At 43.5% G+C, this 22020-nt stretch overlaps 2 protein-coding genes across 2 annotated transcripts in view; both read left to right on the top strand.

Moving 5' to 3' along the window:
* The window catches only part of scube1 (signal peptide, CUB domain, EGF-like 1), a 151409-nt gene extending 150092 nt beyond the window's left edge, over window positions 1-1317 (top strand). Inside the window, 1 exon segment of the mRNA XM_083757696.1 lies at window positions 963-1317. Coding sequence (XP_083613822.1) covers window positions 963-1115 — 153 coding nt within the window. The 3' untranslated portion in view covers window positions 1116-1317.
* Window positions 1318-17099: 15782 nt separating this feature from the next.
* LOC310879732 (uncharacterized protein) lies at window positions 17100-21267 on the top strand (the record flags this gene model as incomplete). The annotated part of the gene is made up of 4 exons (XM_083794559.1): window positions 17100-17343; window positions 18407-18520; window positions 19735-19848; window positions 21108-21267. The coding sequence occupies exons 1-4, from the start codon at window positions 17264-17266 to the stop codon at window positions 21265-21267; spliced, it is 468 nt and encodes a 155-aa protein (XP_083650685.1). The 5' UTR covers window positions 17100-17263.
* Window positions 21268-22020: the final 753 nt, after the last annotated feature.

The following is a 22020-nucleotide window of genomic DNA, read 5'->3' as shown; positions in this document are numbered from 1 at the left end:
TCAGAGAACCATCAGGAGATACTTAAGGTACTGTATTGGTACTGTTATGGAGACTCTACGCCTCAGAGAACCATCAGGAGATACTTAAGGTACTGTATTGGTACTGTTATGGAGACTCTACGCCTCAGAGAACCATCAGGAGATACTTAAGTTACTGTCCTTTGAGTGTCCTTTGAGAATTAAGGCACAGGACGGAACACCCTGTCCTTTTGTCTCTCGAGAGTGACAAAGGAGCTCGTCTTTCTCTACCGAGGGTTGTGACTGATATTCTAGCTACAGTAGCACACCATCCCATTGCTGCTGGGTTGCAGGCATTTGTGACCAGATTTGACTGAGAGCCTGCCATCGCACAAACTCCAGCTTTTCACCAGAGGAGAAAAACTTTTTTTCTTTTCAGTTAATAGCACAGGCAGACTCTTCACATACTAGCGCATGTCTGAAATAAGTGTCAGAGCTGAAATAGACATGTAAATATGAAATAAGTGCTTAAACATGTAGCTAGGTGTAATGTTAGAGTCCACAGAAGTGAACCTTTCAAGCCTGTTTTCTCAACTTGCTGTTTCTCTGCAAGACATTACTCTATAAGCCATATCTCCAAAACGGTTGGGTCAAACCGAACAACCAATGTGTCTCTGTGTGTGTGTGTGTGTGTGTGTGTGTGTGTGTGTGTGTGTGTGTGTGTGTGTGTGTGTGTGTGTGTGTGTGTGTGTGTGTGTGTGTGTGTGTGTGTGTGTGTGTGTGTGAATGTATAATCTAGACATGATGACAGGTCCTAATCAATGATGTCCCCTCTCTCTCTCTCTGTGTGTGTGTGTGTGTGTGTGTGTGTGTGTGTGTGTGTGTGTGTGTGTGTGTGTGTGTGTGTGTGTGTGTGTGTGTGTGTGTGTGTGTGTGTGAATGTATAATCTATAGACATGATGACATGGCCTAATCAATGATGTCCTCTCTCTCTGTGTGTTCAGGACAAGAAGCTGATCAAAGCCCTGTTCGATGTTCTGGCACACCCCCAGAACTACTTCAGGTACTCGCCGCAGGAGTCCAAAGAGATGTTCCCGCGCTCCTTCATCAAGCTGCTGCGCTCCAAAGTCACACGCTTCCTACGGCCGTACAAATAGGCTCCTCCTCCTCCTCCTCCTCCTCCTCCTTCTCCTCCTCCTCCTCCTCCCCCCCCTCCTCCTCCTCCTCCGCACCGCTAACCTCTCCAACCCGCTATACTTAGTGAACTAACTAGTTCACTAACCTCTCCAACCCGCTATACTTAGTGAACTAACTAGTTCACTAACCTCTCCAACCCGCTATACTTAGTGAGCTAACTAGTTCACTAACCTCTCCAACCCGCTATACTTAGTGAGCTAACTAGTTCACTAACCTCTCCAACCCGCTATACTTAGTGAACTAACTAGTTCACTAACCTCTCCAACCCGCTATACTTAGTGAACTAACTAGTTCACTAACCTCTCCAACCCGCTATACTTAGTGAACTAACTAGTTCACTAACCTCTCCAACCCGCTATACTTAGTGAACTAACTAGTTCACTAACCTCTCCAACCCGCTATACTTAGTGAACTAACTAGTTCACTAACCTCTCCAACCCGCTATACTTAGTGAACTAACTAGTTCACTAACCTCTCCAACCCGCTATACTTAGTGAACTAACTAGTTCACTAACCTCTCCAACCCGCTATACTTAGTGAACTAACTAGTTCACTAACCTCTCCAACCCGCTATACTTAGTGAACTAACTAGTTCACTAACCTCTCCAACCCGCTATACTTAGTGAACTAACTAGTTCACTAACCTCTCCAACCCGCTATACTTAGTGAACTAACTAGTTCACTGCTTCCCAAACAGTGGCTCGGGACCCGTCTGTGGGTCATGGGCCCGATTTGTATGGGTCACGACGACTGGACTGAAAAAAATCCCATTTTCTTTCATAAATCTTAGTTAAAACAAACAAACAAGCAAAACAAATTTAAGACATTCCATGGATATGTTTTTTTCTTTTTTTTTCCTTTTTAATAATTAAGAAGTAAAATAATTATCTGCTATTTTCACTATAATTCGGGTCCCGGGTAAACTTTTGGGCCTCGACCTGAAAGATTTGGGAACCACTGAACTAGTTGACCTTTGTACTTGGTCCTCTCTTTTTTGCACCTCTGCACTATAAACATCTTCACCAGAAATAGACCCGTCTTCAAGTTTATGGATGGGGGTGTTTTTGGTGAGGATATTTTAGTGAAGAGGGGTAAAATGAAGGACCCCTGGGAGACTCTATGGTCAGCTAAGTATATATGGTTTGAGTGGTTGACGTCCCTGTCTCTACAGCTCATTATCTGACCTCCCCCCCCCCCCCCCCCCAGCCATTATCAGCCCCCAAAATGATTGTCCAGCCTGCGGGAAATACATGCCCCCAAACCGTCTACCCCCCCCCCCTCTGCTTTATTGTTGTTATGCTTTGTTTGTGTTGTTGTTTTTTACTTCGGTGTGTCTTTTTTGTTTTGTTTTTTTTGTAATATTTATATGTTAGACACTTGCGGACGCCCATATCATGGATGTTTTTTGTATGTAATACGTTCTCACAGATGCGAGGCGCGGTGGCGTGTGCGTCGAGTGCTAAGCATGTATGTATGTACAGTGTGCTTAATGTGCGCCAACATATTACGGCACACATGCCCGGAAAAATCTATCCATCCACGTCGCGCGCACGGACGTATCTCTGTGTTTTTAATCCTTTAATGCCCCCCCTCCCCCCCTCCCTGGTGTGCACAAGATGGGGTTGAAAAAGAAAGAAAGAAAACAACTGGTGCACTTAAAAAAGAAAACCCGGACATGGGAATCCATCCTAAGGTTGTTGCGTTAGAACCAGAACCCGCCCCAGTCCATTCCACCTCCATGGATTACTTTATCCATAGAATACTTTATCCATAGGATACTTTATCCATAGGAGCAGTGGTGGAAAGTAGCTAAGTACATTTACTTGCATTTACATGCACTTAAGTACAATTTGAGGTATCAGTACTTTACTGGAGTATTTCCAATTTCCAACACTTTTACTTCTATTCCACTACATCTCGCATTCAAATATTGTACTTTTACTCCGCCCACATTTATTTGTTCACTTTAGTTATATTATTACTAGCCCCCTGGGTGCGTTTTCGCATTTTTTATTCACTAATAAATTCATTATTAATTTATAATTGGAAAAAGGGCTTCGTTAAGACCTCCATATTATTATGGTCAATGCCTGTGTGAAAAGTGGGAGTGATTGGTGCAGGCTGTGAGGAGCTACGGCAGTTACAGTGACACACAGACAGACAGACATTCAGACTGAATTATAGTATGATGATATGATATGATTATAGTATGATATGATTAAACATACATTAACCACTCCAGCCCTATATACATTTCAGCCATTTGAAAATAGCTGATCTACAAGCTTGAGCTTCTCAATGCGTCACATCTGCTATTTTCAAATGATTTTTTTTTACATTTGAAAACTTGAAATTGGAAATTCTGCATATTGAGTACTTTTACTTTTGGTACTTTAAGTACATTTTGAATTCCGGTCTTTTACTTGTAACAGAGTATTTCTATATTTAAATTAAGTAATAAATGTGAGTACTTTTTCCACCACTGCATAAAGGAGCAACAGGGAACAATTTACATCAGACGAAACAAAAAGTCTATAATTATTGTAGATAATAATAAATAAAACGACAGGAAAAAAAAAAGATTAAGATATCATATAACACGCCGTGATAAAACTACCTGCAAGTAACAGATTGTTACTATAGAGAGAAATGTATGTGATGTAACTAATATTTGGAACTTTAATTGCACTTGAATTTTATATTTTAAACTGTAGAGGAAAAAAGATCTAAGGTTACGTTTTTTTGGTTTTGTGTCCTTTTGTTTTGTTGTTCTTTAGAAATGTATTGTGTAGAGAAGAGCAGGTGAAACACTGCGGTTTTCTCCTTCCCTCTCCCTGAGGCTTTCATTTTCTCCTTTATCATAGCTCTGGCCCTCACACACACACACACACACACACACACACACACACACACACACACACACACACCAAGCAACTGGCCTCGGATATGCCTGATTCATAGCCAGAAATAGTTGATATACAAGCTCACAACGCTGTGATGCGCGACGTGTTCTGAGCTTCCAGATCGGCTACTTTCGACACGTGACACTGTTGTGCGACATGTAAAACGTTACACCGTCAGTTGTGTGAAATCTCGAGTGTTTGTATGACTCTGCCCCACAAAAAGAAAAAAAAAACATGCGCACAGAGAGCGGGGGAATCATAAGCGATAACACGTGTATACTGTACGTGCGATCAAAACTCACCACCACTACCACACTCTGCACGTGACAAAACAGGCCGCCATTTTGCTCTTCTTCATCATACAGTACTCGCTGTGGAGTTGGGAAAGCGTGAATGTGGTGGTGGTTGTTGCACCTCCAACATCTCAGCATGCTGTAGAGCTGCCAGAGAGATGAACATGATAACTCTTCTTGTATGATGGCACTGGGTGCGTTCTCCCAGACAACAAGTTTATAAACACTAAAACAACAACCTATAAGTTCTGTCTGGTCCAACCTGGACCCAAACTATCTGTCCATTGAGTTCTAAAGCAAGGCATGTGTGTGTGTGTGTGTGTACTGTATTTATGTATGTATGTATACATATACGATATACCGTACACACACACACAGACACACCATATGCTTTACCGTGATAACTCAACTAAACGTTTCTCTATATCGTTCACATTGATAACTAATAATGTCTGAGATATCCTAATAGGCCGCGTATTGAAGACAGACGCTATATCTGCACAATGCGACTGTAGTTTAAAGATGTGTTAGTGTGATCGGAAGTGTTGGCACGGAGGTGAATGTAGTGGCGGGCGGGGGTCACCCAGGGTGTTGCCCCTGGTCCCTGCCTAGTCGTTGGGCGGTCAGAGGTCCCCCAGGGTGTTGCCCCTGGTCCCTGCCTAGTCGTTGGGCGGTCAGAGGTCCCCCAGGGTGTTGCCCCCCTGGTGATCCCTGCCTGGTCGTTGGGGACACGGGGGAGATAAGACGCTTCTGTGCGTGAAGGTTGACTTATATCCCTGTGTGTCTATACTGTACATATAAGCACTTGCAGCTTCAACTGTAAGCCAGTAAACTTTATCTGTGTTTTGTGTTGTTGGGGGAAAAAGAAAGCGGAACGTCCCTCAACAGATTGCTATCAAAGAAAAGAATATATATATTGAATTGCATTATTTGTTATGAAAACCCCCAATCATCACCCATTCGGGTGTTCAAAGATTTGAAACTAATTTGACACCCTCGTTATAAGCTATATTCAAAAACAGCGTTCAAATCTAATCTTTGTGCTGGGCACAAGGTCGATAAGGGTCTATAGGTGTCACTTTTATTCCAAAGGCTTATCAAGAGCCTACAGATTTGTTTGAGTGACACGCAGAATCCGGGACCCACTAGTCCAGAATCCGGGACCCACTAGTCCAGAATCCGAGACCCACTAGTCCAACTCAAGTCCTCAGAGTCAGTGAGGCAGAGGATGCAGAGTTCGTATGCTCTCAGTGTTACACGTGGACCAATGAACACTGACGATTGTATACTGTGTAGCCCCTTAGCCAATTGTGACGCGTTGCCCCCAGGCCACATCTAATTGGCTGTCACACAGATAGAGGTACGGCCCTTGGCCAATGGTAACGTGTTGCCCCCAGGCGGCCACTCCTAATTGGCTGTCACACAGATAGAGGTACGGCCTATACTTCCCGTTTTAGGTAGGATGATGACGTGTGTAATGAGAAAAAAGGAAATCGATATGAAATGCTCTAAAAAATGTATAATTGACTTTTTTTTTCCTCCTGAGAATGTATTCTATTGTGAATGAGTGTGTGTGTATATTGTGAGTGCATGTGATTGATAGTCTGAGGATGAATGTGTGTATGTTATAACTGTGTGTGCGTGCGTGTGTGCGTTTATGTGAGCGTGTATGTGCGTGCAGAGGCGTGGTAGTGTTGGGTGCCTGTCATAGAGAATGACTGTATGTACTGTATGTACTTTTAGTCCATTTTATAGAGGAATAATTTTAACGTTTGTTGTTAGTCGGTTGTACCCAAAGAGAGAGAGAGTCTGTAACACAGTGTTGTTCCATTATTTGGTCCGTGAAACTCCAGTACTGAACAAATTCAAATAAAAACAGTAGCAGGAAACAGATTTAATGTCATCTTTTTTGTGTCTATATTGATTCTTGTGTCCTCGTGTACAGTAACGTGACAATAAAGCCAACATGACGAACTCACAAGGCACCGTAGGAAGGCGTATATCTCCCTATTATATCTGTTATCCTGATTGGCTGCCTCGCACGCTGCTGTCATGTATTGGTTACTCATATAGAGCGTCGCAGTCCCTCCCCCTTTCAGAACGACGAGTGGCCCAGGAAATGAAATGCAATGCATTTCTCCCATAGGATTTTCTTTAAGTATTTATTTAAAGACGGTTACGCCGTGGACAAAGCCAACTCGGATCGTGACAAATCATGACAATAAACACATTGTTTTGGGCCGATCAAATAATTTATAAGAAGAAAAACAAAACAAATAGTGTTGTCTCCTGCCTTTATTTTCTTCTTTCTAATGATTTGATCGGCCCAAAATATTGTGTTCATTGTCATGATTTGTCACGATCCGAGTTGGCTTTGTCCGCGGCGTAACTGTCTTTAAATAAATACTTAAAGAAAATCCTATGGAGAAATGCATTGCATTTCATTTCCTGGGCCACTCATCGTTCTGAAAGGGGGAGGGACTGTGACGCTCTATGCTCTCATGGCCAGGAAATGGGTAACAGGAAGCAGGTAACAGAACTCTTTAGAGACACCCAACGTTCGTTACTAAATAAAGAAACCAGCGCTTCTTTCACCTGACAAATATCACTGTGATCATTTCTTATTAGGTCACTGACTGCTGTGGATGATCTCAACCTCATCTTTTTGAGGGGTGCTAGCCCCTCCTATTAGTGTAGATTTGTGTCCTACACAAACATTAAATTCCCACTGACAATGAATGGCGAAAGTGTCTGAGCAAATAGACAGTTTCTATATATATATTTTTTTTTAACTATTTTACGTCATTTAGTCAGCTATGACTCATCTTCTCCTTTTCACAAAAATTGGCAGCCCCCTGGCCTGTAACTGACCTAAAGTAAGCCTTGCCGAGCCATGAGGCCCATAGGGCAGGAGCCTATCTCCTGTTTCTGTAGCCATGAGGCCCATAGGGCAGGAGCCTATCTCCTGTTTCTGTAGCCATGAGGCCCATAGGGCAGGAGCCTATCTCCTGTTTCTGTAGCCATGAGGCCCATAGGGGCAGGAGCCTATCTCCTGTTTCTGTAGCCATGAGGCCCATAGGGCAGGAGCCTATCTCCTGTTTCTGTAGCCATGAGGCCCATAGGGCAGGAGCCTATCTCCTGTTTCTGTAGCCATGAGGCCCATAGGGCAGGAGCCTATCTCCTGTTTCTGTAGCCATGAGGCCCATAGGGGCAGGAGCCTATCTCCTGTTTCTGTAGCCATGAGGCCCATAGGGCAGGAGCCTATCTCCTGTTTCTGTAGCCATGAGGCCCATAGGGCAGGAGCCTATCTCCTGTTTCTGTAGCCATGAGGCCCATAGGGCAGGAGCCTATCTCCTGTTTCTGTAGCCAGGAGCCTATCTCCTGTTTCTGTAGCCATGAGGCCCATAGGGGCAGGAGCCTATCTCCTGTTTCTGTAGCCATGAGGCCCATAGGGCAGGAGCCTATCTCCTGTTTCTGTAGCCATGAGGCCCATAGGGCAGGAGCCTATCTCCTGTTTCTGTAGCCATGAGGCCCATAGGGCAGGAGCCTATCTCCTGTTTCTGTAGACATGAGGCCCATAGGGGCAGGAGCCTATCTCCTGTTTCTGTAGCCATGAGGCCCATAGGGCAGGAGCCATCTCCTGTTTCTGTAGCCATGAGGCCCATAGGGCAGGAGCCTATCTCCTGTTTCTGTAGCCATGAGGCCCATAGGGCAGGAGCCTATCTCCTGTTTCTGTAGCCATGAGGCCCATAGGGGCAGGAGCCAATCTCCTGTTTCTGTAGCCATGAGGCCCATAGGGCAGGAGCCTATCTCCTGTTTCTGTAGCCATGAGGCCCATAGGGCAGGAGCCTATCTCCTGTTTCTGTAGCCATGAGGCCCATAGGGGCAGGAGCCTATCTCCTGTTTCTGTAGCCATGAGGCCCATAGGGCAGGAGCCTATCTCCTGTTTCTGTAGCCATGAGGCCCATAGGGCAGGAGCCTATCTCCTGTTTCTGTAGCCATGAGGCCCATAGGGGCAGGAGCCTATCTCCTGTTTCTGTAGCCATGAGGCCCATAGGGCAGGAGCCTATCTCCTGTTTCTGTAGCCATGAGGCCCATAGGGGCAGGAGCCTATCTCCTGTTTCTGTAGCCATGAGGCCCATAGGGCAGGAGCCTATCTCCTGTTTCTGTAGCCATGAGGCCCATAGGGCAGGAGCCTATCTCCTGTTTCTGTAGCCATGAGGCCCATAGGGGCAGGAGCCTATCTCCTGTTTCTGTAGCCATGAGGCCCATAGGGCAGGAGCCTATCTCCTGTTTCTGTAGCCAGGAGCCTATCTCCTGTTTCTGTAGCCATGAGGCCCATAGGGGCAGGAGCCTATCTCCTGTTTCTGTAGCCATGAGGCCCATAGGGCAGGAGCCTATCTCCTGTTTCTGTAGCCATGAGGCCCATAGGGCAGGAGCCTATCTCCTGTTTCTGTAGCCATGAGGCCCATAGGGCAGGAGCCTATCTCCTGTTTCTGTAGCCATGAGGCCCATAGGGGCAGGAGCCTATCTCCTGTTTCTGTAGCCATGAGGCCCATAGGGCAGGAGCCATCTCCTGTTTCTGTAGCCATGAGGCCCATAGGGCAGGAGCCTATCTCCTGTTTCTGTAGCCATGAGGCCCATAGGGCAGGAGCCTATCTCCTGTTTCTGTAGCCATGAGGCCCATAGGGCAGGAGCCTATATCTCCTGTTTCTGTAGCCATGAGGCCCATAGGGGCAGGAGCCTATCTCCTGTTTCTGTAGCCATGAGGCCCATAGGGGCAGGAGCCTATCTCCTGTTTCTCTAGCCATGAGGCCCATAGGGGCAGGAGCCTATCTCCTGTTTCTGTAGCCATGAGGCCCATAGGGGCAGGAGCCTATCTCCTGTTTCTGTATTCATTTGTGAAATGTCAATGAATGTAAACCAACAAAACATTTGGATGACTATTTAGACCATTCTGACCTGAGATCAGATTCTAAAAATGTCTTCTACATCCTGACGGTTTTATGAAAAAGCTACGTTTCCATGTCAGTCGTTCTTCGATTTTTTTTTCAACATAATGCTAACACTAAAAGGGGTTCCCGCCCAAAATGGGATAAGGCATAAATAAGTGAATACTTTGTGTATATATTACATCATGTATGACGGGATACACAAGCACAATACAGTACAGGCTCTGTTAACAATAACCATTATACTTCCTGTCACACTGTACTATTATACTGTACAGTATGTTATTCCAAAGGCGTTTTAGTTTTAGCTGTAAGAAATGTTTTCCTGTCTTAGGCCTCCGTGGTCTTGAGGAGAAGCGGAGCTGGCTCTGCATGGTGACACAGGGTCTTCATCACAGGGGAGCCTGCAGGACAGAAGGCAGTTTGACCCATTTTGACCTGAGATCAGATTCTAAAGATGTCTGTTTGAAAATGACAGTTTTCTGAAAAAGCTATGTTTCTATGTCAGTCATTCTTCGATTTTTCAAAAATAGCAGACCTACAAAAGTGGCGCGCTACGAGCTTGTAGGTCTGTGATTAATTTTGAAATTTAAAGAAATGTCTTTTAAATCCTAAAAGTTCTCATGTTCTCATGTTTCTATATCAGTGGTGCTCAAACTTTCATGTCAAGGACCCCAAAAATTACATGTAATTGGTCGCCAACCTCCATATGAAAATATGTTGTTTCAGGGACCTCCCATGCAGAAGCAAAGATTCGGGTTAAAAACGTTCGCTCTGAAAGAATATATATATATATATATATTCAAAGATCTTGCTTGTAGATCTGCTATTTTCCAATAGCTAAAGTATAAGCTTAAAGCACCAAAAGTGCACAGGCTGGGAGTGTCTGTTGCGCAACACTCAATGTTATTTTCCGGTGTTGTTTGTGCCGAATCTGGGTTGTACATGGTTCGCTGCACTCCCTCTGGTGTTGTGGGTGTGGACTTCGTTAACATTAAGGAAGTATTTAGACAGGTACATGGGTATCTTGGTGGTGTATCGAATCTTGTGGACCAGACCCATTGCTAGATGCTGTACTAAGCCATCCAGCCTGTCAAAGTGGGCACTGGGTAGGGGTGAGGTGGGTTCGGGGGGTGAGGTCAAGTAGAGAGAGAGAGAGAGAGAGAGAGAGGAAGGACAGGCCAGTTCTGATGAGTCAGATTAACTGACTGTAGTTTGTCAAACTAAGTGGTGGACAATGAACACATTACATTTAAAAAGAGTATATATATACTTATATAGGGAAATGTAAAAATGTGCTTTTACTCCCCGTGGGGTATTGCCCATTTGCAGACCGCGGCCATGTTTCCATCAGAGTTTAGAAGCACTCGTTTTCTGTAAAGCAACGTCCTGCTGCCTCTTGCGTTATGTGCTAATTCAAAACAGGTCGTACACAGGGAGGTTGAGTGACATCTAACGAGCGCTTCCAAACTCCAGCACTTATATAAATATAAAATATTAAAATATTAATCTGCAAGGACCCAAAGTAGATCATAACATGTCAACAGTGGACTTTTATGAAACAAACACTTTGAGGATAGAAAGAGAATAATTCAAGCTTTCCCTACAGCTGCAATGTTGGTGAGTTTGACGTTGTTTAATACAATCAGAGAGGACTTTTCTGTTTGGATGAATGGGCTTCCATTGCACCTGTAGGTAACACCTTGTCATTACCTTTAATATATGGTAAGATGGACGCGGTCTGCATGGTTCTCTCTCTGTCACCAGGCTGGATTGTCCTGTTTTTTTTTTACAATTTTATTTATACATTTTCAGGTTTAAAGACAAGACATAGCCTACTTTACAAACAATCACATCACATAGGCCTACACATACACACACACAAACCCTTCCCACCCCCCCATGCAAAGGAAGGAAAAATAATACATTTAGCACAGAAACAAAAACAAAACATACACAAATGAAAATAATATTATACAATAGATCACAGTTAAGAGTTTTTTAGAAAATAAAAAATGAAGTAAAACATTTATGTGCATACATACTTCAGCCTGTTAATGATAGGTGAGACGGTTGCCACATTCTGTCGAATACTTTCGTTTTAAGAGAAACATCATATCTTATCTTTTCCATTTGTAGCAGGTTGGTCAATTCTGCTAGCCATACATTAAAAGTGGGTACTTCCACTCCTTTCCAATGGGTCAGAATATTCCTTTTTGCGATAACCATGCCATATTGTATGGCTTTATGTTGGTAGTGAGTCAGAAATGAGTCATGACAGGTCTTGAAATCCACCCAGAATAGCACAGTAGGGGTCTGGGGTGATAACACAGTCAAACACGTCTGTGTTACAAGCTCAAAACGCGTCGCAATGCGACGCGTTTTGAGCTTGTAGATCGTCTATTTTTTCTATATTTGAATTGAAAACCTGAATAATATTTTGCTATTTTTGAATTGGAATCCTGAAAAGTTACTTTTATTGAATTTCAAAAGCATTTAGTTATAACTTTATGAACTGTTAACATAACTATTGGACACAGAAAGATAACATTTTAATACTAGTCATGAAGTAATTAAAGCAGGTTTGGAATTGTAACAGCTGAAGTCAATACTGTAGCATTCTGATATCAACATGTGGGCCGCATTAAGTGAAGGTGGGGGCCGCATGTGGCCCCCGGGCCGCCAGTTGCCCACCCCTAGCTTATTCATTCTAGGGGGAAGGGGACGAGGTCACTGCCACACTTCCTCAAGTTCCTCATTCCTCCGACCCACACTACAAGAGCAGACCTACAAGCTCACAGCGCGTCGCTTTTTCCTCTGCTCTGCTCAACAATTAAGCTACAGGTATATATAAAATATACTTTATGCCGTTAGTATGTTGTGTTTACACGTAACCTGTGGTTAACAATAGACCTACTACATGTATCTCTGAATATTGAATACTTTACTTTTTAAACTAAGCAACAGCTACCTATCCTTAAATATTTTTAATATTATTAGACTGCACTTGTATTATGTCTTCTGTAATCTCAGCATCATTGAAAATGAAGACTTTGTCCTTTTATAAGAAAACAAATAAAGGTTAAATGTACTTTTGAACCCCTACCATGAAATGTTTATGAGCAGGGTGTGGCTTAGCCCCTCTCGGATGTCAGAAACTTCAGTAACATTGGGTTCTGCTTGGAGGGCTAGGTGTGGCTGTAAACAAGTCCTTGGCTTAGTCCACTTCCCTGCAGGGTAAACAAAGAACTTTGCTTTGCTTTGAAAGTGCAATATAATTTGTATTATACACCAAAGACAAGCCCCTTGGGATTTTATCTGTTGAATTATCCTCCATTTTCAATTAATCTGAACATTAAAGACATGACATGACATGATACAAATACACACTTCTATGAAACAAGGAATAACAGTTAAATAAAGTTACAAATTACAATACGATAATTATTGCAGATTTGCAGTTTGTCCACACAGCCTTATATCCTACCAAAACATTTGAACTGATGCTGGAAAAACATGCAGGGAAGATGGCCCATTTTAGCATTTCAATTCATTCAGTGAGAGAGGGACAGTCATTTGCATGCTTAGCATAGTAGCCTAAACCCACCATCACAACTTGTCTAGAAGTCAATTCAAATCAAATCATTAGCATAGACACTCACTGGCAGACAGTTGATCACAGCCTGACAGAAGTGGGTATGGGTAAGGGAGGGAGCAGTGCTCCACCTTGTGGTACCAACTGGCATTGGCGCACGCCGTGTGAAAACTGCTGAAAACTGAAACTGTGCTCACAGTAAGACGCACAGAGAGACAGATGTCATTGAATTGAGCATTATCTATACACAACAAAGTGTGAATATATCTAGCTATAAAGCAAGTCTTCTCAGTTTGTACTATCTAGATCTAGCATAGTAAGACAAGACACAACAGATACAATGGTTCTTCTGACAAGACAAGACAAGACACAACCGTTCTCAATGTGTGAAGGGCCGGCATTTGGCTTCAGGCTTGTCATCAACATTCTGTGTAGACGTGTCATGATCAGTTGTTTGTGTGAACCAGCTAACCAACCAGTTTGACAACCTCTTCTCTTTCCTTGTCTCTCTGTCTCTCTGTCTCTCTGTCTCTGTCTCTCTCTCTCTCTCTCTCTCTCTCTCTCTCTCTCTGTCTCTCTGTCTCTCTGTCTCTCTGTCTCTCTGTCTCTCTCTCTCTCTCTCTCTCTCTCTCTCTCGACACAGGAGTCATTTTTTTATCCAGTCCAAAGTCTACAGTACAGCACCATGTGCGGACAGGATTCATGACGGGTAAAGATCCAAACAAACATTTGATGACTTGTAGGTCTACATCATACTAGTATTTTAATCAGTGTTTGTTCAGGTCCAGAGCGAGCCTTTGGGGGTTTTTATGATACATAAACAACAGTAAACATGATCCGTCCGTGTGTTATGACTGACTGCACACAGGGTCCTACGCATAACATCTTTGTGGTGTGAATTTGTCCCCAGTGGGACAATAAAGATGAGATTTCATAAGATGAAGCAGTGAATTAATATTCATAACTGGACATGTAACATTTTATTCAAAGGATTTACTCTTGTTTTCTTTCTTAAGATTTATGTTTTGGGGCTTTTATGCCTTTATTGATAGGACAGTAACTCACAGCATATGGGGAGTAACACGCAGCAAAGGTCGTCAGGATCGGGATTCGAACCATTGCAGCCTAGGGCGCCCGTACCACCACACCGGTGACCCGGGGTGTCTTTTTAAAAAAATTTGTCATTTTATCGTCTACTCGGCTTATGAGAACACCACAGACAGTTTGAAGTTGCTCGAAACTCCTTCAACTTATTTTGTTTCATAAATATGTTAGTAACAACATATTAAAGGTCAGAAATCCCAGTGGCTGAACATATTGAAAAATGCTGAAATAGGTCATGGTTACCTTCACCTATAGACCGATTCCGTAGCGGGTCTCATGGTCGCAGCCTACGTATTTCCTGTAGGCGGACTCGATGTAGCTGCGGGGGTAAAACCCTCACCAGGCGCACCTCTTCCACTACAGTGAACGGCAGAGTGACTGATGTTAGTTTGCCTCAAACTTTACTCCTTTACCTGCTTTTTTACTAACACTAACATTACAAAGATGCCCAGAACATTGAGATGAACCTGTGTAGTTTATGGCTGCTCCAACAGTAGTGGCAACATAAAAAAAAACAAAAAAAAACGGAATGTCAAAATATCCACCGTGGTGGCTGAGACCAGAGCCATTGAGTAATGGTTGAGACAAAGCAGTGAAGGGTCCTGAAAGATACATAATTTCAGTCTTACCCAATACCCAATCTTTCTGTTTTATGAACACAAGGCTGCTGTATTTTATACCTCATACTAAGCATTTAAAGTATGAGGTATAAAGTACAGCAGCCTTGTGTTAATAAAACAGAAATATTTGGTATTGGGTAAGACTGGCGTTATGTATCTTTCACTGCTTCATCTCAACCATTACTCAATGGCTCTGGTCTCCGCCACCGCGGTGGATATTAGACATTATGTTTTTTTTATTTTATATGTTGCCACTACTGTTGGAGCAGCCATAAACTACACAGGTTCATCTCGATGTTCTGGGCATCTTTGTAATGTTAGTGTTAGTAAAAAAGCAGGTAAAGGAGTAAAGTTTGAGGCAAACTAACATCAGTCACTCTGCCGTTCACTGTAGTGGAAGAGGTGCGCCTGGTGAGGGTTTTACCCCCGCAGCTACGTCGAGTCCGCCTACAGGAAATACGTAGGCTGCGACCATGAGACCCGCTACGGAATCGGTCTATAGAGCACCGAAGTCTGACGTCACTTTCAGTAGAGGGCGCCAATACACTGTCACAGGTTCATGTCTTTTTTTATTTGCATCTCCATTTTTATCTCCATAGGGCGATTTTAGGTCGCTTCACATAAGAACTAAAATAAACCGACCACCCCGGCCTTTCTGTCAGGGGAGTGGCTGTGCGTCGTTAATTAATTGATGTGGCCGCAAAAGCATCATGTCCTGCATGCACCTATTCTAATAGGCTCTGCATTACACACTCCCCTGGCCAATAGGACGCATCATGGCCTGCATGCACCTATTCTAATAGGCTCTGCATTACACACACCCCTGGCCAATAGGACGCATCATGGCCTGCATGCACCTATTCTAATAGGCTCTGCATTACACACACCCCTGGCCAATTGGACGCATCATGGCCTGCATGCACCTATTCTAATAGGCTCTGCATTACACACACCCCTGGCCAATTGGACGCATCGTGGCCTGCATGCACCTATTCTAATAGGCTCTGCATTACACACACCCCTGGCCAATAGGACGCATCATATGCACAGCGGGCTCTACGGCTACCTACAACCAGTATTGATTTCGTTTCGTTGACTGACTGACGAGAAATGTTCGTCGACTACCTTTTTTCACTTGCAAAAACTACGTGAAAACTAAGCTATGATGACTAAAACTAAGACTAAATATATTGACAATTTCGTCAACAAATCAAAAAACAATCAATATACATTAAAATAATAAAAAAATAAAAACTACACAAATGTCAGGAAGGGACTAGTGGACAAGAGATCTGCTATTAGTCATGTTACACTTGGATTCATGCTGAGAATAGCAGATCTACAATTGATCTATTTTGTTTATAGCGTAGGAGAGTTTATGAGTTTTGTCCCCTGTGGTGAGAAAATAAAACCTTTAGTTTAGACTAGTCATTGATTAGACCAGTCATTAGTCCTACAACCTATTTCAAACCCTCACCCTAACCCTAACCTCCCACGGGGCAGCACACCTAAACCTAACCTTAACCCTCTCCCAACCCTTAACACACCCCTCACCAACCTTAACCCTCTCCCAACCCTTAACGCACCCCTCACCAACCTTAATCTGGTAGTTTTAACGCACCCCTCACCAACCTTAATCCGGTCGTTTTAACGCACCCCTCACCAACCTTAATCCGGTCGTTTTAACGCACCCCCATCAAACTTAATCCGGTCGTCTTAACGCACCCCTCACCAACCTTAATCCGGTCGTCTTAACGCACCCCCCACCAACCTTAATTTGTCAATGTGACAATGTAAGACGTGCCTCCATAATGTGGGGATGACAGCACTGTCTGTGCAAAGAAATTATTGTGTTGTTTAGCAGCACAGTGGAGAATGTTGATAGACCTCAGAGGTCTCGAGTGAAGCCTGCAAAGGCAGACCTGTTGGTGTTCCTGGCCACATACTGTCTGTCCACTGTACCAAGACATCAGAGACACATACTCTCTGTCCACTGTACCAAGACATCAGAGACACATACTGTCCACTGTACCAAGACATCAGAGACACATACTTCCCACAGATTACACACACCCGACATGAATTTGAAACAATGACCAACAACCTGGCCTAGCAGAGACCTTTCTAGTTTAATGTGTTTTAAATTCAGAGTGCTATAATGTAAAAGATGTGTGACCAGTGGCTTTAGATTCAACATGGATTATAATGATTCACTAAATATTGTTCATCCTCTCTTTTCTACCAGGAGTCATCAGGAGATAAGCCGCCATCATTTTCAACAGCACTGCATGGGGCCAGAAGAGAATGTCCCATTCATTTTGCTTCATAGATAGATAGATGGATAGAACATTTAAAAACATCCTTATATTAAGAGTTTGAAGGCTGGAATCAAGCCAACCTGCGACCTGATAAATTAACTTGTAATTTATCAGGTCGCAGGTTGGCTTGATTCCATTTGATTCCATTCACAAGAACTTTCCAGCCAGGCTCATTCATTCCAATGTAAATATCATGGATTTTACACATTAAATACTGGTTCATTTTTGGAACCAGACCTAGGTCTAATGGTGTGACGTCAAGTTCTCTTTCTAAATACTGGATTGTTACGACATTTTACTGTAGCTGATAATACAATATCTCTATGGAGAAAATGAGTGGGAGTTCTGCTTCTGGCATGTCATCGTTGACCTCTAGTGACGGAGACGACCCGACCGATGAAAGGTTTGAATTGACTAATTTCTCCTGCATGTTTACAGATGCGTGCATGTCGTTACCAATGTAGCGCAACGCTGCTTTCAACCACCTTATCGCAGACGCACTGCTCTGTTCCTTATCGCAGACGCACCACTCTGTTCCTTATCGCAGACGCACCGCTCTGTTCCTTATCGCAGACGCACCGCTCTGTTCCTTATCGCAGACGCACCACTCTGTTCCTTATCGCAGACGCACCGCTCTGTTCCTTATCGCAGACGCACCGCTCTGTTCCTTATCGCAGACGCACCGCTCTGTTCCTTATCGCAGACGCACCGCTCTGTTCCTGCAAAATACACTGAAGCATAATTAATCTATCTCTGTTCCTGCAAAATACACTGAAGCATCATTAATCTATCTCTGTTCCTTCAAAATACACTGTAGCATAATTAATCTATCTCTGTTCCTGCAAAATACACTGAAGCATAATTAATCTACTCCATCGTGCAGCGGTGTTGCTCGTCAGAATAATGAAAAAGTTGTCAGGAGGACAGACGAGTGATGGATGTAAATAGATTTACAAGCTTACACTGACTCCCACTCATAAAACAATGTTTGCTCATAAAACAACGTTACATATGATTTTAACCGTTTTAAATTGTAATGTTGTTGTGCATATCCAAATAATGGATTATTTTTTTATTTAGCTGGCAATATTAAAGGACAACTATAGTTTTTTCAACCAAGGTTGATGTTTTATGTTGTTATTAGAGAAAGTAAAAGATGAGTGTTCATTTTTTTTTCATTTGCTGCTTTCTTTCGTTTTAGGGATTTTAGCTGATTTTGACACGGGGCGGGGGCATTCGAGCATGGGGCTAAATATGTATTTTCTTTTACAAAATGTTATAGAGATTTATTTTTTGATTATTTACTATAGCCCTACTACACTGCCAAAAAGATCACAGGATCTGTCAAAAACAGCTACATTCTTAAAACAAAAGAAAGCAGCAAATTAAAAATATATATACACTCATCTTTTACTTTCTCTTATTTATAAATAAACTAAATCTTGTTGATCCTCTCTTTGTAACAGGGTTGATCATCACAGAGCAGTCTCTCCTGTACCCAGCTGTGTCTCCATGAAGAGTGACTCGTCCATGCATGGACTTATTGACTTCAAAGATGGACACCACTCTACTGATCAAAGGTTGAAACATGACCTCCATCTGGTGTCTGAATTGTGTACTCCAAGTCAAATCAAACTTTATTTCTAAAGCATCTATCTGAGCAGATCTAATGGGGAGGGGCAGAAATGGAGTAATGTGTTCACATTTTATAGTGACTGTGAGAAGGCGGGCAGCTGTGTTCTGCACTAGCTGTAAACGCCTGAGTGACACCTGGTCGATGCCAATATACAAGGAGTTGCAATAATCTATTCTTGATTAAATCAAAGCATGGATAACCATCTCCAGCTGTTGTTAGGAGGAGGTAGGATTTGACCCTGGCGATGATTGAAGAAGAGAATTTTAACGATGGAACTGATTGTTTATTAAGTTTAAAATATTTATCAAAAATCAAACCAAGAGGGGGGATAGTGGCACAGTCGGTAGTGTTGTCACCTCACAGCTAGAAGGTCCTGGGTTCGATTCCCGCTGTGGGCGCTGGGGGTGTGTTCTCTCCTCTGCGTCATCAATGCCCATACCCGAGGCGGGGTTGGCGAAAGGGCCTTTCTGTGTGGAGTTTGTATGTTCTCCCCGTGTCCCCTAGGGTAGGTACCCTCACATGTTCTCCCCGTGTCCCCTAGGGTAGGTACCCTCACATGTTCTCCCCGTTTCCCCTAGGGTAGGTACCCTCACATGTTCTCCCCGTTTCCCCTAGGGTAGGTACCCTCACATGTTCTCCCCGTGTCCCCTAGGGAAGGTACCCTCACATGTTCTCCCCGTGTCCCCTAGGGTAGGTACCCTCACATGTTCTCCCCGTGTCCCCTAGGGTAGGTACCCTCACATGTTCTCCCCGTGTCCCCTAGGGTAGGTACCCTCACATGTTCTCCCCGTGTCCCCTAGGGTAGGTACCCTCACATGTTCTCCCCGTGTCCCCTAGAGTAGATACCCTCACAAAAACATGCAGTAATCCTGGTCGGAATGTGTTAAGGAGATAACTGTTACAATTGCTCAATTCAACAGACACCTTTTAACCCATTCTAAAAACACCTTCTCAATCCTGACCTAAGTTTTAAGTGTTTAGAGAGGCACTTGTCTTTATCTCCTTGGGCAAATCATTCCATTCCACAGTTTGTACTACATGGAATACAAGCTACTGTTATGCTAATTACTGTTTGTTATTTACTTAGTATTATTTCTAGTAGTATTATTCACTGTCTCTGTTGTTTATGTATTGTTATTTCTGTCTGTATGATTCCAGAAGTGTCTACCACAGAGCAGAGTCTCCAACTCCCAGCCTTCTGTCTGTGAAGAGTGACAGGTCTCAAGGCCTTCCTCCTGAATTCAGTAACGAACCTGGACCTCCTGATTCACAGTATGTCAACCCTCCTATAAATATATACAACACTATAACACTATAACACTATACAATATACACTATAACACTATACAATATACAGTATAACATATTTTATGGTGACGGTGAGAAGGCGGGCAGCTGTGTTCTGCACTAGCTGTAAACGCCTGAGTGATGCCTGGTTGATGCCAATATACAAAGAGTTGCAATAATCTATTCTTGATTAAATCAAAGCATGGATAACCATCTCCAGCTGTTTTTAGGCGAGGTAGGATTTGACCGTGGCGATGATTGGAAGAAGATAGTTTTAACGACGGAGCTGATTTGTTTATTAAGTTTGAAATATTTATCAAAAATAAAACCAAGAGGGGGGACAGTGGCACAGTCGGTAGTGTTTTCGCCTCACAGCTAGAAGGTCCTGGGTTCGATTCCCGCTGTGGGCGCTGGGGGCGTTTTCTCTCCTCTGTGTCATCAGAGCCCATACCCGAGGCGGGGTTGGCGAAAGGGCCTTTCTGTGTGGAGTTTGTATGTTCTCCCCGATTCCCCTAGGGTAGGTACGCTCACATGTTCTCCCCGTGTCCCCTAGGGTAGGTACCCTCACATGTTCTCCCCGTTTCCCCTAGGGTAGGTACCCTCACATGTTCTCCCCGTTTCCCTTAGGGTAGGTACCCTCACATGTTCTCCCCGTGTCCCCTAGGGAAGGTACCCTCACATGTTCTCCCCGTGTCCCCTAGGGTAGGTAGCCTCACATGTTCTCCCCGTGTCCCCTAGGGTAGGTACCCTCACATGTTCTCCCCGTGTCCCCTAGGGAAGGTACCCTCACATGTTCTCCCCGTGTCCCCTAGGGTAGGTACCCTCACATGTTCTCCCCGTGTCCCCTAGGGTAGGTACCCTCACATGTTCTCCCCGTGTCCCCTAGGGTAGGTACCCTCACATGTTCTCCCCGTGTCCCCTAGAGTAGATACCCTCACAAAAACATGCAGTAATCCTGGTCGGAATGTGTTAAGGAGATAACTGTTACAATTGCTCAATTCAACAGACACCTTTTAACCCATTCTAAAAACACCTTCTCAATCCTGACCTAAGTTTTAAGTGTTTAGAGAGGCACTTGTCTTTATCTCCTTGGGCAAATCATTCCATTCCACAGTTTGTACTACATGGAATACAAGCTACTGTTATGCTAATTACTGTTTGTTATTTACTTAGTATTATTTCTAGTAGTATTATTCACTGTCTCTGTTGTTTATGTATTGTTATTTCTGTCTGTATGATTCCAGAAGTGTCTACCACAGAGCAGAGTCTCCAACTCCCAGCCTTCTGTCTGTGAAGAGTGACAGGTCTCAAGGCCTTCCTCCTGAATTCAGTAACGAACCTGGACCTCCTGATTCACAGTATGTCAACCCTCCTATAAATATATACAACACTATAACACTATAACACTATACAATATACACTATAACACTATACAATATACAGTATAACATATTTTATGGTGACGGTGAGAAGGCGGGCAGCTGTGTTCTGCACTAGCTGTAAACGCCTGAGTGATGCCTGGTTGATGCCAATATACAAAGAGTTGCAATAATCTATTCTTGATTAAATCAAAGCATGGATAACCATCTCCAGCTGTTTTTAGGCGAGGTAGGATTTGACCGTGGCGATGATTGGAAGAAGATAGTTTTAACGACGGAGCTGATTTGTTTATTAAGTTTGAAATATTTATCAAAAATAAAACCAAGAGGGGGGACAGTGGCACAGTCGGTAGTGTTTTCGCCTCACAGCTAGAAGGTCCTGGGTTCGATTCCCGCTGTGGGCGCTGGGGGCGTTTTCTCTCCTCTGTGTCATCAGAGCCCATACCCGAGGCGGGGTTGGCGAAAGGGCCTTTCTGTGTGGAGTTTGTATGTTCTCCCCGATTCCCCTAGGGTAGGTACGCTCACATGTTCTCCCCGTGTCCCCTAGGGTAGGTACCCTCACATGTTCTCCCCGTTTCCCCTAGGGTAGGTCAAGGTTATAATAGTTTTGTTTTTTTCATTATAGTTTAGTTTTAGTTAGTTTTGACATATTTTTTTCTAATTCAGTTAGTTTTAGTTAGTTTTTAGAGCGGGTTTGCTAGTTTTTATTTAGTTTTTATTTTGGTGAAAATGCTTAGTTTTAGTTTAGTTTTAGTTTAGTTTTAGTTTTTTTCGTACT

The sequence above is a fragment of the Protomyctophum parallelum genome, assembly GCF_964188405.1.
Source record: "Protomyctophum parallelum genome assembly, chromosome: 22".
Classification (NCBI taxonomy): Eukaryota; Metazoa; Chordata; class Actinopteri; order Myctophiformes; family Myctophidae; genus Protomyctophum; species Protomyctophum parallelum.
The sequence above is the reverse complement of the archived record's forward strand: the minus strand, read 5'-3'. Positions and strand labels throughout refer to the sequence as shown.